Source organism: Mus caroli, unplaced genomic scaffold, assembly GCF_978045245.1.
Source record: "Mus caroli unplaced genomic scaffold, Mus_caroli_1 scaffold_6, whole genome shotgun sequence".
Taxonomy (NCBI): Eukaryota; Metazoa; Chordata; class Mammalia; order Rodentia; family Muridae; genus Mus; species Mus caroli.
In genome coordinates, this window is record NW_028227261.1 from 55,223,516 (window position 1) to 55,238,924 (window position 15,409).

A 15,409-nucleotide genomic window follows, 5' to 3' on the forward strand; every position below is an offset into this window, starting at 1 on the left:
ATGAAGACAAGATGATTAAACCTCTTGCAAACACTAAGTAAACTATGAAGTAAGATCTGGATCTAAGTTTGTGGGAATGTCTGTCTTTTTCAGTCACTCATTCAGCTACTATACTGGACACTGAGGGCATAGCTCTAAGCTGAAGTTAATGCCTCCAGAGACAGGAAAATGAGCCGCCTCAAGCTTCTCATGGATTGACCCAGATTGTATTGCCTAAAATATAACAATAATTCTTCCGATGACTTTCCTGGATCTCTTTAGTAATATTTTAAATGTATACTATGAAAGTGAGGAATTTTACAATCTTTACAGGACCATTTTGTAAGTGTTAACAAGCAGTTCGCACTGGATATAGTTTTCACACACGATCATATAGACATACTTCTAATATAGAGCTGAGCAAGCTTCCTGCCACTTTCTCCTTCTGGTGTATAGAGGCAGCTACTGCTTCCAAATCAGCACACTCTTCCCCTACCAACCTCAGAAAGTTATTCTTTCTATGTGGTCCTAGACTTTACTCCCAGAACAACCAAGACAGCAAGTCAGCCGATGCGCACCAACCGGCTTTGATTTCTACACGTTCCACTAACACATGCATATAAATATACATTCCACTAACACATGCATATAAATACATGTTCCCCTAACACATGCATATAAAATGGTGACAACTAATGAAAACCTATTTGGTGCTCTCTCGCTTGCTGGGTGTTGGGTGATTTGACTGGCTTTTTTGAATGCTGTGTAGATAGTCGGACAACTGTAAGGACGCTGCCTACCCATGAAGAGCAAAGGGAGACTGGCTTCAGGGCCGGGGTGATCACCAGTCTCAATTATCAGCTTAGTGAGATCTAGTATCACCTAGGAGATGGGCCTCAGGTTAACCGAGGTGAAGCGAGACTCACTCATTGTGGTTAGCACTACTGCTAGGGCTTTCATCCTGTCCCATAAACTGGAGAAAGCAAGCTGAGCACCAGAATTCATTGCTCTCTGCCCCTTGACTGTGCCTGGTGATAACCTCATCTGGGAGTCAGAGTAAACCCTTTCTTTTTTTTTTAAATTTAATTTTATTTGTAATTCATTTTTTACACTCCATATTCCATTCTCCGCCCCTCCCCATCCACCCTCTGACTGTTCCACATCCCACACCTCTTTCCCACCCCATCCCATCTCCACATAGATGTCCCCCCACCTCACTCCACCTGACCTCTAAACTCCCTGGGGCCTTCAGTCTCTTGAGGGTTAGGTGCATCATCTCTGAATGAACACAGACCTGGAAGTCCTCTGTTGTATGTGTGTTGGGGGCCTCATAGTCAGAGTACTTTGTTACAGCAATAGGAACAATAAATAATACATAAAGTTGGTGCTGATAAGTGGGGCCTTTGCTGCGAGAATCCTGAACATATTGTTCTTAGGTCTTTGGAACTAATTTAAGGGAGAAACGTGACAGTTTGGAGCTTTGGGCCAGAAGAGCTCTTTGATCCTGGAAGCAGAGTTTAAATGAACTATTCTGATGGGAACTTGAAAGACAAGACTGACCAGAGACACATGGACAGTGCAGGCCCAGCCCGTGAGGTATCAGAAGGGAACAAGGACTCCATCGGGAACTGGGATGGACCATTCCTCTGATATTTTGACCCAGAATCTGGATTCATTCTGCTGTGTCCTGAAAACTTGAGGAAGTTGAATTTAAAGTTAATGGACTAATTTGTTTGATGGAAAACTTCAAGACATGAGAGCATTTAGGCTGCTGCTGAGAGAACAACTGTCATTGTTTAGAGATGGGTACCACTGGAAGCAGCTTGTGTTTCACTGGGACAGTGGGAGAGATGTCCCAAGGGTAAAACCTCACTCATCAGAGGCTGGGCCTTGTGAGAATCCAAATTCATTTAAAGGAAGAAGGCCTAAATTAAAGCAGTTCCCTGCTTGATGTGGTACTAGCATGGGAGATGCAAGACTGAGGGAGTCACAAAGTCCTGATCCATGGTTTCAGACAGTGTATAAAGCATGACAGTATGGCAGGGTTGGAGACCCTGCAAACATGCCCTGAAATGGGCAGTAAAGGTGGAGCCTAAGTTACAAGGGAGATGATGGGGATGTTAGGACCATGGGATGTCTGCAGAAGCAAGCTACAGGTATAGAATGGGGATGGTATGAGAGATTCTGTATACACTACAGGCATCAGGATGAGAAGAGTCTGGGGGTACATAAAGCCCAGAGCTGGCTTTTGAAGCCCAGGTGATACAATCACAAACTCCAGATACGAGACATAGAGGTGCAGGATCTGGTGTTTGTTGTACTGAATTTATGCATTGCTTTGATTTGATCATTCCTTGTTATGCCCCTACTCTTCTCTTTTGGAATACGAATGCTTATTAGCATTGCATATTAGAAGTATTAAACTTGTTTTTATTTTATAGGTGTTAACAGCTGAGTGGTTTTCTTGAGTCTCAGATGAAGTGAGAACTTTGGACTTTTAAGTCAGTGGATTGTTAGTGACTATGGGCACTTTTGAACTTGGATTATATTTTGCTTTATGAGATGAACATGACACAGGGTCAAGAGGTGGAAGGTACTGGTTTAAAGCATTGTAATTGGTCTTCTATTAACAAGGGGCAGAGCTGCAATGGTTAATCTCTATTGTCAAATTGAAATCTAGAATCACCTAGAAGATGGACCTATGGGCATGCCTGTGTAGTATTCTCTTGATTAGGGTAGTTGATGTGGATGAAGTCATCCACTGTGTATGGTACCATTCTCTGGGGGTGGGGGTCCTAGACTGCATACAAAGGAGAGAGCTGGCTGAGGACCAGCAGTCACTGCTCTCTGCTTCTTGACTGTATAAACAACGTGACCAGCTACCTGATGCTTCTGTCCCTATGGCTTCCTCACCACAATGGACTGTAACCTCTAACTATAATCCAGAATAAGCTCGATATTTAGCTTTGATTTCAAGTTTATCCCACAGCATGGCAAACTTAGAATCTATTTTATAGAGTCATTTATTGTAGGGAATTCTTTAAACCCATTCACTAGCGTATGGCTATAACTTCACAATAAAGAGTATTTCTTTGTAATGAGGGTGTAATAGGTTAAGTGCTATATACTCTTCATTCATCTTACAGATATTTACTGAAAGCCAGTGCTATTCTAGAGAATGTATCAGGATGGTACAGAGTACTTCTAGGTCCAAAGTGAATACTTCTGCCAAGAGTGAAGCTATGCTATTCCTCTGCGCATGAATCAACTTCAAACGTGCCAGCCAAAGCTGGAAGAACTTTGAGAAAAAAGAATGCATATCTGTGCAGATATTGGAGGAGACCTCTAATTAATACTACTTAATTTTGAACTTGGCCATGATGGTACAAGCTTTTTACAAGCCTTCTGAATGGACTGGGAAGTGTGAAGTCTTATAAGGAACGTGAGGGTGGAGCAGATAAAAATATGAGAGAAGTTTGCAAAGTGATCAAAGTCTGCTGGTTGGAGAGGCGATTGTACTAGTTTGCAAGGTTGCTGCCTGATTCTAGAAGAGGCAGGAGAGGTAAGAAAGAATTATGTCTCATGCTTGCCTGTGGGAAAGCCCTTTGGGCTCTGCTGGCTGGAGACACAACCCAGGCAAATGAAGGTGGAAGGAGCCAGCACAAAGAGTGGAGGATGCTGGCAGGGTCCCAAGGATATCAGTAACTAAGTAGACGACTAGATGGCTTCCAGTGTCCTTCCCACAGGACCATTACAAAGACTATCTGGGAAAGAAATGCCCAGGAAGAAAATGCTGAATATTTTGTTAAACAAGTGGAAAGGAGGCCAAGATCAGCAACATCTGGGGTATTCCAAGTAGAGTCTGGGAAGCACTCATTACAGATGTGAGAATTAAAGTTAGATGCTGTAGGATAATGTGCAGATGAAGTTTAATTGACAGCATCCATCTCTATGACTTACATGACCATAGCATGCAAATACACTGGGTTTAAGATCATTGGTGATCTTGTAAAAAGGAAGACACTGAACAGGCAAGATGGCTCCACAGGCAAAGTCATTTGATACAAAAGGTGGAGAGTAACTTAGGACCACACACAGGGTCAACATTTGGTATCTACATTCACACACTTACACTGCTACACACGCACGCACGCACACACACACACACACACACACACACACGATGGCCTGATGACATGAGCTGAATTACAGTGGAAGGAGAATTGACTCCTTCAAGTGTTCCTCTCTTCTCTACACATGCACTGTGCCTGCCCACGCATGCAAGCCACACACTAGAAATAAATAAAATTGAAAAACAATTAAAGGGATCACACTGGTTGGTTTGATGAATAGCTATAGGAGAGACAATTTAGTGTCATTTCATTACTGAAAATGGATACAGGAAATATTAAAATATCTGTTACATGTCACCCATTTGCTCAATTATTTATTGGCTTTAAATGTTTCATGTGGAAATGCTAATTGCCAAGGGGAAGTATGGAAGCAATTCTTACTTGGTAATGCTGGCGGCAAGAGTTCCCGAATTACCATTTTATACGTAGACGCATTTCTAATCAGCAGTTGGGCTGCCTCCAAGTTCACTGGATTTTTTAGGACAGGGTAAGAAAGCAACATCTAAAAGGAAACACAGCAAACTGGTTTAAAATAAAATTTTCTTGGAAATCAATGCATATAAACCCAACAAACATAGCAAGTGCCTACTATGTACAGCCCTGGAGATGGGTGTAGTGATGATACAAAACACAGAACAGCTGATGGTGGTGGCGCACGCCTTTATTCCCAGCACTTGGGAGGCAGAGGCAGGTGGATCTCCTAGTTCAAGACCAGTCTGGTCTACAGAGTGACTTCCAGGACAGCCAGGGTTACACAGAGAAACCCTGTCTTGAAAAAGCAAGCAAACACCCAACAAATAAACAAAAGAAACAAAAAATATCCTCAGGAAAATCACTCTATCTTGGTTTTATGTTGTGTATTCATGAAACACTGGGATCAAAGCAAAAGTGGGTTTTTGGGTTTTTTTTACTATAACATTCATTCCTATCACATAAATTTAAAGTGGATTTTTATGTAAAGCATTGGAAAAAACTTTCGTTACATACTAACAGGAGACCACATTAGATCATGGCTAAACACATATACTGGAGCTTACACACATGACCATACCCCTTTTAGGTCATTAATTGATAAATTTACTATCAGTAGTAATTTTCTATGATTGTTGTCACTACCACAAATTATCATCTTAGAAGATACAATCTTATAATCTCTGTGTATTTAGGTGGAAAATCCAGGGTGCAGGACTAGTTTCCAGATTTCACGAGCTCAGAAGCCGAGTGTCAGCAGGCTGGGCTCCTGTGAGAAGATTCTGGATGAAGCACCTTCCATGTTCTTCCAAGCGTGAGATTGGCTGAATTTAATCCCTTATAGCCATAGGATTCAGGATCTCATTACTGTCCAGACTGTTAGGTGTGTGCCACCCTCTGCCTCTACGGAGGTATCTTCAGTTGCCTTTGCCATTCAGCTGTCTCAGAGGCAGTCACGGTATGAGAGGACCTCCTTGAACTTGAAATCGGACTTCTTTGGCCACGTCCTTTCATCTGGTTTTACTTTTCTACCTTCTAATGCTATGAGACCTGAGCACTTTGCACAGTATAAACTAACCTTCTTCACTTAAGGTTATCTCACTGATAACCCAAAATCTATACCTATTCCATTCACAACAGTGCATAGGTTAGTGTCTTAGGGGAACCTCTTGAAAATTCCGCATACCACAGAATCTATGCACCTGGGCCAAACAGGGACCCGGTGGTGACCAAAATTGTTCTGCTAGACTGTATTTGTTTATTGATAACCTCAATTTTTTTTTTGCTTTACCCTAAACTGCAAATATATATTTAATAATTTAATATTTTGAACATTGCATGTTATAATATGCAGGCTAATACAATCTTTTCACTCACTGCTACTTGTGCCATTTGGTTTTGTTAGTCAACTTGACCCAAAGTGGAGCCATCTGGGACGAGGGAACCTCAATTGAGGAACTGTGTCTCTATCAGCTTCTCCGCCTGTGGGTGAGCCTATGGTGCATTTTCTTGATTAATGACTGATGTGGGAGGCCCAGTCCACTCTAGGTAGCACCACCTCCGGGCAGGTGCTTCTGGGCTGTATCAAGGTGAGCAAGCCACAAGGAACAAGTGCTCTTCCATGGTCTCTGCTTCAGCCCCTGACTCCAGGTTTCTGCCTTGAGTTCCTGCGTGGCTTTCCTCAGTGATGGACTATGATCACATTAGAGTCAAAGAAACCCTTTCATCTCTGTGTGAATTCTGGCTAATGTTCATCAGAGCAACAGAAAAATGGATAAGGATGCTGCTTAAATGTAGATGTGAGGCAAAATGAACAAGCGTGGCTTAAATGTTATGCAAGCAGTCAGGTAGCAAGCAGAGGTTGTTCAGTGTGTAAGGGGGCTTGCTACCAAGCCCAGCTACTTAAGTTCGATCCCTAGAACCCACATTGTGGAAGGAGCACTGACTCCCACAAGTTGTTCTCTGACCTCCACATGTGTTTCATGGCCTGCCACCCCTAAATAGAGACAAATGTAAGAAAGTTAAAAGTGAAAATTATGAAAATGTCACGTGTGGTGGCACACAGACATTCTTTAGGAGATAGAAGCAGGTGATGGTGAACTGGAGGCCAGAGTGAGACCCTACCTCAAAACAAACAAAAGAAATAGGGCAGCAGAGAAGGCTCATGGGTAAAGCCTGCTGCCAAGCTTCACCACTTGGTGAAAGGCCCAGGCCAACGTGGTGAAAGGAAAGAAACTTTTCCAGCAAGTTGTCTTTTGCCCCCCACACGCACACTGTAGTACATACACACAGAAAACAACAAACTCACACAGAAAACCATAAGCAAACACAAAACAAAAATTATGGAAATTATAGCAGACTTCACTAATAATGAAAGTAATCATTTGACATCCAACATTTCAAAACCAGTAAGAATTCTTTGTTAATACTGGAGTTTTCTTTTTGGGAAGTACAATCAAGCTACATTTTCATGATTATAATAATTGCCTAAATAAGAACTCGGTGCGGATCCCACTATACCTTTCAAAGTGGGTGGAAAGCAGATGAAACTTCTTTTCCTGGGCAAGCTCTTGGTCTCTGGCTGCCGGGAGGATCTTAGTTACCAAGGCATGCTTGGCAAATGTTATTTCGTATTTTCTCATTAACTGATGTGTGAGGGCCTAACTTAAGATGGAGGTATATGCTTCTAAGGATGTGGGTTCCTTGGTGACTATGACATTTGGGAACCAGACATTGACCTGATGAGAGAATATGTTTGGTTTCATCATTCGTCAGCTTTGATACGAACTTACAAGAGAGAGCAGCTAGCACTCTCTGGAACAAAGAAGAAAGTTGAATACATGAAGGTGTAGCCAGTGACTCACCTATGAGGCAGGGGAGGCTAGAGAACTATGAAATACTCACAGGGAGCCATGTTCAGAGTTAGAAGCTGAAATAAAGCCTGACTATATGTCCACAATTGAAAACATCTCCATGCTCCCCCACTTTCTATAAAATGTGTATTCTTTGATTGTGAAGGGCTTTAACTATCAATTTCAAAATAAGTCTGCAGCTCAAGATCCACTCTCTAGTTCCTGATGAAGAGATTTTTGATTGACACAGCTTGCTCCAATCCTTTGAGCATTTAAATATGCTCTGTACATGGTACCCCTTAAGTGATGAGTAAATGAGAGAATTAGATATGTTAACGCATTAAGTCAGGCATGGAGGTGCATGTCTGTAATTCCAGCTCCCAGGACGGGGAGGCAGCAGAATCATGAGTTCAAAACCAGCCTGGGACTACATGGTGAGCCCCCTCACCCCCTTATTAAATAGAATCGCACACACATCCACACGGGAACATGTATCATTGCAATAGCTGTATTCTTACCTGTAGATCAAGTAAGATGCGGAGTACTGTATAATTCGTGTTCCACTTGCCAGGCTTGTCCAAAATGTCTATACTGGGTTTACCGGTATATGGGTCTACTGTATTAAAATGATATATTAATATTATCATTCAAAACTTAGCATCATAATGACATCATCAAGAAAAGGGGTGTTTCTACTCTTCTTTCTCTTCTATTTCTTACAATGGTAAAACTGGATGGATATTCAGGATCTACCAGCTCTTGTGTTTAACTTATAGACTCCTGTGTAGTAATTTCTTGTATAAATTTCAAATTTAGAGATTTTTTTGAGGCTTTTGTGTATGTGTGTGATTCAAATATGTGTGTGTGTGTGTGTGTGTGTGTGTGTGCATATGGGTGTGCATGCCTGTGAATGCCCAGAAATCAGAGAAGGAGGCCAGGTATCCTGTCCTATCTGTCTTCATCTTACTTCTCTGAGGAAGCGTCTCTAGTTGAACCTGGTGGTCAGCAAGCCTCTTGCTGGGAGCCCCCACAGTCCTGGTGTAATATGCATGTGTAACTGTGGATGGAGCTTTACATGGGTGCTCAGAAGACAAAGTCAGGTCCTGCTGCTCACACAAGCCATCTTCAAAACTACATTTTTCATTACAAAAATAATACTCGGGAGAAAAAAGTATACAAGATAATACAAAGTAAATATGAATGTTCCCTGACTGATAATTCTACTCACGTCACATTGATCTGCAGACTTTCATCTGTATAAATACTCATAGTGTTCACGTGCTTATCACATAAATTAATATTTTTACCTTTTGTTTTCAAGGTGTTTTTTTTTTCTAAATAAATTTACAACATATTTCCAGACATATTTATGTATTAACATTTACTTACACTCACTTATTGGTGTGTGTATGTGTGTATGATGCATGGTCAGAGGTCAGAGGTCAGGGTCAGAGGATAACTTGTGGGAGTTGGATGTCTCTTCCCACCATGTGGGTTTTGGGGATCATCAGGCCAGTCAGCAATGCTGGGCCTCCAGATATGTTTATTTAAAAGAGATGTAAGCACCTACTATGTGTGAAGCAATGATAATTCTTGGGACACTACAGTGACCAAGAAGGTCCAGATTTCATGGGTCTTCCTTTTTCTATATAGGGGAAAGATGAAGTATGAAGGAAGTTTCACTTAATATTCTTCTATGTAAAAAAATTCTTATGTTAACAGATAGTGTGATTATAGTGTGTTCCCTGTATGCATAGGTTCAGAATCCATGGATTCAATCGAGGATCAAAAATATTAAAAAAAACATTCATACTGACTTGTACAGGCTTTTTGTCATTATTTTTGAAATAATATGTCGCATTAACCATACACATAGGATTTTCATTGTTAATTAATTCAGAGATTTAACCCATAGCTTGTTGCAACCTCTCCTATACACTTCAGATTAAGTGCACTGGGGACAAGCACCCTTCAATATAACACACTGTTGTGCTACTACGTATTGACTATGAATAATCTATAAACCTGGAGTTTTAGCCCATAGGGCGATATGTACGTTATAGCTGATTAGAAATTGCCAAATCACTTCCCTAACAGGTTACCATTATGTCAAGGAATAGTGTCTGCCCAAGCCTACTAAAATTGAGTTTTAATGTCTTTTAACATTTTGTAAACAGAAGTGATAAATCATATTTTGTGATTTAATTTGCATCTATTTTTTCATAATGTGATTGTTCTATTGTGTTTTCTATATCTGGTGCTTGTTGGTAGATTTCATGCCATTTTCTGCTAGTTCACAAGAGTTTTCTTAATGGAGTATAGATAGTATGTCTTGTGTACCATAAATGTTCCCCAAGTTTGCAGAATGCAGTGTTGTTATTTTTTAGTTTGTTTACAATGTGTTTAGCTACAGACATCTTAAAAAACAGTTTAGATAATTTACATGTCATGGTCTTCAGTAGTTTCATGGAACGACTTCCATACAAGCCCACAAAGAGCTACATTACATGGTCGCTTTCCTTAGAAGTCAATTAAAAACAATACAATGCTTCAGGAAACTGTTTCATGTCTAAGTTATCCAACCCAGCAAGCTAACACATTCTCACTCTCAAAGATTAAGTTGGCTGGTGTATCGTTTTTATAAAGTAAAAAATTACATTCAACTGAAGTAATAAATGAAGCATGGTTATGTGTATTATTCAGCTATTTGAAGCGATCTTTCACAGAAGGCATACAAATGCAGGAAAGAGGCCAGGGAGATGGGCTCCTCACTTAAGAGCATTGCTGAGGCTGGTTCCCAGCACTCACACAGAATCGTTCATAACTGCATGGAACTCCAGATCCAGGGCATCCAAACCCCTCTCCTGGTCTCCATGGGCACCACATTCATGTGCACAACCACCCCCTTCACATGCATACATAATTGAAAAAAAATTTAATGCAGGCAGAAGACCAGGCCACTTAAAGTCAAGCTAGATTCAAAACTACCTCTCAACTATGTAGAAAAATGAGAATGGATTTAGTAAAATATTGAAAATGGTCTTAGTAACTATTAGGATTCAAAGAGATTGCAAGTTTTTCTGCCTTTTAAAGTTTTCCCCAGTGAGTATTCTTACTTTTATTATAAGTTGCTAACAGGGAAAGAACATGGTTATTACACACACACACACACACACACACAGGATTGCATAGACAAAGCCAACAAAGTCAAAATAGGGAGAGTCTTAGTCCTTACCATTTGGATGGAAAGGAATTGTTGCAAATTTCACACTTGGAGGAGCAGAGTTGTACTCTTGTGAAAACTCTAACGTCAGGTAGAAAACAAGTCCTGTAATATAGAAATGAACAATGCTATTGAACACTGGAGGTCTTTCTATGATTAAACCTATTCATAATTTTCTTATTTTTCCCTTAAATGTCACTTTCTTCTTTAAATTTATTTTTACATTATCTATGTTTATTTCTCTCTATGGCACATGTGCATGCATGTGTGTGCATGTATGTGCGTGCGCACGTGTGCGTGTGTGTGTGTGTGTGTGTGTGTAACTAACTTGCCAGAGTTTGTTCTCACTTCCTACCACTTGGGGTCTAGGGGTGGACCTCATATTATCAGGCTTGGCAGCAAGTGCTTTCACTGAGCCATCTCACCAGATTTCCCATGATTTTCTTAAATTCCTACACAATACATAGACCAGTCTCTGTTGCAGACTAGACCCTTTACCATCTAACTGGACTAAGTTTCAGTCTCCCCACCGCTCTGTCCATTCACTACCTCTGTCTCCTTCACACTGCCTCCTCCCAGAATGGCTGACCTCACCCTTCCCAGAATCTGACTGTAGCATGGATCTTGTTCCTTGTTTGAACTTGGCCAGTGCTCACAGGTCAGCTTAAAAGTTGCTTCCTTAGAAAGCCTTCCTGACTTCTGCACGTGTGATTGCTGATCCTTCTCCCATCTTTGGCATTCTCTCCGAAATCCATAGCAACATCTATAGTATTGTCATTGTTGCTTTATGTGGTTGTCTTATCCACGCCACTCAAAGGATCTCTTTTAAATAAATAGTTGGAATAACTCATGACTATTAAACTTTATAGTGGGCCATTTCCTTGAGGATTTGACTTCTGGAAGTTTAGGGGGAAGTCATAATGGGAAAATAACTGTGGAAAGCTGAAGTAACAGGAATTTTGATTGGTGTTCTCTGATTTCCTGAAGATTGTTGGCAGACATCCTTGATAAATGTACTTATTGTGCTTGCTTCTTAAAAACTGAGTAACATTAGGGAGGGGAGTGAGGCCCTGGATTCGATCCTTACTCTGTCTCTCTGACTCTCTCTGTCTCTATCTCTGTCTCTTTCCTTCTCCCCTCTCTCTTCCCCCTTCCTCTCTCTTCCTTTCTCCCTCCCTCTCTCTTGTTCTCTCTGTAAGACAGATTGATTTTAAAAACACGAACCTTCACAAACTGAATTGGGAAGACCTTCAATCTCAGCTTTCCAATTCATCATATCATCACTTACAGGATAAGCAGTAATATCCTGCCATATAAACAAACAAACAAACACATACATACATAGATAAATACATTAATTAATTAATGCGACCTGAAATATCTATCACAGTTTTGAAAAATCAGATACTGGGTTACATTGAATTTCAAAATTTGGCATTTTTCTTTTCTTTCCTTCTTTTTTAAAAATAGGATCCAGGTATTTATCTTTCTGGATATATATTTTTTTCTTGGATATTTTCTTTATTTACATTTCAAATATTTTCCCCTTTCCAGGTCTTCCCTTTGGAAACCCCTCATCCCACCCTGCCTCTGCCTCTATAGGGGTGCTCCCCCACCCACCCACTCCATCCTCCCGCCCTGGCCTTCCCCTACACTGGGGCATTGAACACCCTTCAGGCCCTAATTTGAATTTCAAAATTTGATTTTTTTTCTTAATAGTTCTTGATATAGGGAGGTGTTGCATGCTTTATGTTAAGGGAGATGTCAGGAAACACATGAAATAATAGTAAATTAGTAGCAAATTCCTATGAGTAGAAACCACTGGTAGGATGGAAAGAGAGGCTGGGCAGTGTGTCTATACATGTGTAGAGTATGGCCATTTATGATCCCAATTAGAAAAGAAGAGAATAGGGCTGGAGAGATGGCTCAGCGGATAAGAGCACTGATTGTTCTTCCAGAGGTCCTGAGTTCAATTCCCAGCAACCACATGATGGCTCACAACCACCTGTAATGAGATCTGACGCCCTCTTCTGGTGTGTCTGAAGACAGCTTCAGTGTACTCATATAAATAAAATAAATAAATCTTAAAAAAAAAGAAAAGAAGAGAATAGCTGGAAATTTGAAAAAAAAATGTGTGTTTCCTTAAGGTTTCTGAAGATGATTCGGATATCACGTGGAAGGCATGATGTAAGAACATTTTCACTAAAAAATTCCAAGCTTAACTCAATTTCCTATGTTTACGAGTTGGATTTTTTCCTTGTGTTATGAAAGGAAATATAAAACAAATCACTTTTCTAGTTCTAACTCTGATATGGATTTTGTTTGGTTTTGGCAATGGATAAAGTGCATAAAAATATATCTAACAGTGGAAGTGTGAACTCCAATGTGAAGATCTGCAGAGTCCATTCCCACACGCCATTCTGACTGTGGGAAGCTCATTGGAATGTATTTACTTTCCATCTGCTTAATTTTGATGTGTGATTTTTTAAAAAAATTAATTTTCATATTAAACTTTATAAAACTTATTTAAGAAAACAAAATTAAAATGTCAAGATTACTTTAGTATGTAAAAACAAACTTTCCTACACTCAAGTATCCTCTCTATGAAGAGACAAGAATGAGCTTCACAGAAAACCTTAACAGCTATGCTGAGTGTACTTAAGTTCAGCAAATTTTTCCTGAGCCAGCACAGTGAATGCGTTTGCTAGGTGACTGTCAAGGTGAGCACTGTATTTGTCTGCATGCATTATCTGTACTGATATAAACCCATCACTGAATTCTACTATGCCAGAGAACGATAATGTTTAGATTGAACAGAAATGTTATTCGGCATGAGGTCATGCATCTGTAATGTTTATATAGCTGATCTTAAGCATCTCTGAGGAGGGCTTTTTTTTTCCTTTTTTAATGTGTTTATAGTAGGAGTAAAACAGAACTTGTATTATGAACTACCAAGGCTATTGTTAGCACCTCTGTGCACACTCTTTTATGGATAGCTTTGTTTCTAAGTTTGCTTTTTGCCACTTCCCTTTCTCCTCATTCTCTATTTTTCATTTTTCATATATTAGTCCATGGCACAAATGAATGCCAATAACTTCACCGGTGACAATGGAACAAAGGGTAGTTTTTTTTTTTTTCTTCTGCATTAAAATTAGAAGGCAAAGACATAAGAAAGAAAGTACTGGAAAGTATGCAGTAGAACAGGAAAATTAAAAACAAAGGATTGGAAAATGATACAATGTGTCGGGTGGTGGTGGCAGGAGGCAGGAGGCAGGAGGCAGGAGGCAGGAGGCAGGAGGCAGGAGGCAGGAGGCAGGAGGCAGGAGGCAGGAGGCAGGAGGCAGGAGGCAGGAGGCAGGAGGATCTCTGAGTTCAAGGCCAGCCTCCTGATCTACAAACAGAGTTCCAGGACAGCCAGGGCAGTTATACAGAGAAACCCTGTTTCGAAAAACCAAAACAAACCAAAAAAACAAAGAAGGAAGGGGAGGAGGAGGAGAAGGAGCAGGAAGAAGAGGAGGAGGGAAGGAAGAGGAGGGAGGCAGAGGATCCTGACCCTGGAGACACATCTATGCTGACTCCTCTCTAAGCATTACGTTTGCTGGTCAGAAAACAAAACACAACTTAGTTTACAGAATTCATGAGTACAACCTGAACCTGCCAGCCCATGCTTGGCAGACTGATACTCACGGCTTCAGCTCACTAGAAATTGCCCTGCACAATGTACTTAAAATTGTTACATCATTATTTTGAAACAGTAGTTATTAAAGAATACTGTAGTTGAAAAATTGGTGTAATTAAATCATGGTTTACAGAAGAAACACGGACTAACCTGCTTCTTAAACAGCATCACTGGATGAAAACAGACCCTTTCATGCCGCTGTACTTACCGTTCTTGTGTCACGTTTTAACTCCCTGAATTCTCTTTCCAGCAAGATGTAAGCTTTGGAGTACATACTGAGGTTGCGACCTGTCTTGGTTTACTCAGGGCAGAGCTCCGGACTGAGGTCTCTGGTCACCCTCTGACCCCTGGTTAACGGGTTACTCACTCCGTAGTCAAGTAACTGCTAAGATTAGGATTTAACAGTGACTTTCTTTTCTACCTCTGACTCCTCCAGACGGGAACTTCCCGAAGGAAGACTGGGGTCCTTCCTATCTGTGTTGTCTCAGCTTCCACCCCTAGACAAACTTGGGGACCACTTGAGAGATGCCGGTGTTGTTGGCTGGCCAAGAGGAAAAAAACGCAAACCCCGAAGCAACACTGCCAAGTTCTCTTTCTACCTGACAAGAAAAGGCTGTGTTAGCTCAGCGGGATATAGCAAACTGGTTGCCAAGCAACAGTCCTCTGGAGGCGGGGCGAGGTTGTCATCTAATCAGCTACGGGACTGTAGGTCCTCTTAGCCAATAGACGAACAGTTTCAGTGAGGAAGGCCAATGAAGTCAGCATTCAGGATGACATCTCCCACCCCTCAGTGCACCCCAACACCAATGGGGTAGAGGGTCTTCCCTGCACCCAGGACTTGTCTGTAAATCACAGAAGCTTCTGAATAGTGCTTGTCCACCATGAACCTTTCTCTTTGACTGTCAGGTAACAAAAATATATGACTGGTACCCAAAGCCCATCACCCAACTGCCTTTTGCAAAAACCTTCCAAATTTCTGAAGTTGGACTTGCAATCTCTAAAGCTAAAACCATTCCTGCTTCCCAATGAGGGAGGCTTCCACCCCAATTTATTCACCCCCTGTCTTAGTCAG

The 15,409-nt window shown here is 41.0% G+C and overlaps 1 protein-coding gene across 1 annotated transcript in view; it reads right to left on the reverse strand.

Moving 5' to 3' along the window:
• The window catches only part of Ube2u (ubiquitin conjugating enzyme E2 U), an 82,486-nt gene extending 67,533 nt beyond the window's left edge, over positions 1 to 14,953 (reverse strand). Inside the window, exons 1-5 of the mRNA XM_021160951.3 lie at positions 14,546 to 14,953; positions 11,883 to 11,964; positions 10,671 to 10,763; positions 7,954 to 8,051; positions 4,494 to 4,614 (exon numbers count right to left, since the gene is read on the reverse strand). Coding sequence (XP_021016610.1) covers positions 4,494 to 4,614; positions 7,954 to 8,051; positions 10,671 to 10,763; positions 11,883 to 11,964; positions 14,546 to 14,611 — 460 coding nt within the window. The 5' untranslated portion in view covers positions 14,612 to 14,953. The remainder of the gene's footprint in view (positions 1 to 4,493; positions 4,615 to 7,953; positions 8,052 to 10,670; positions 10,764 to 11,882; positions 11,965 to 14,545) is intronic.
• Positions 14,954 to 15,409: the final 456 nt, after the last annotated feature.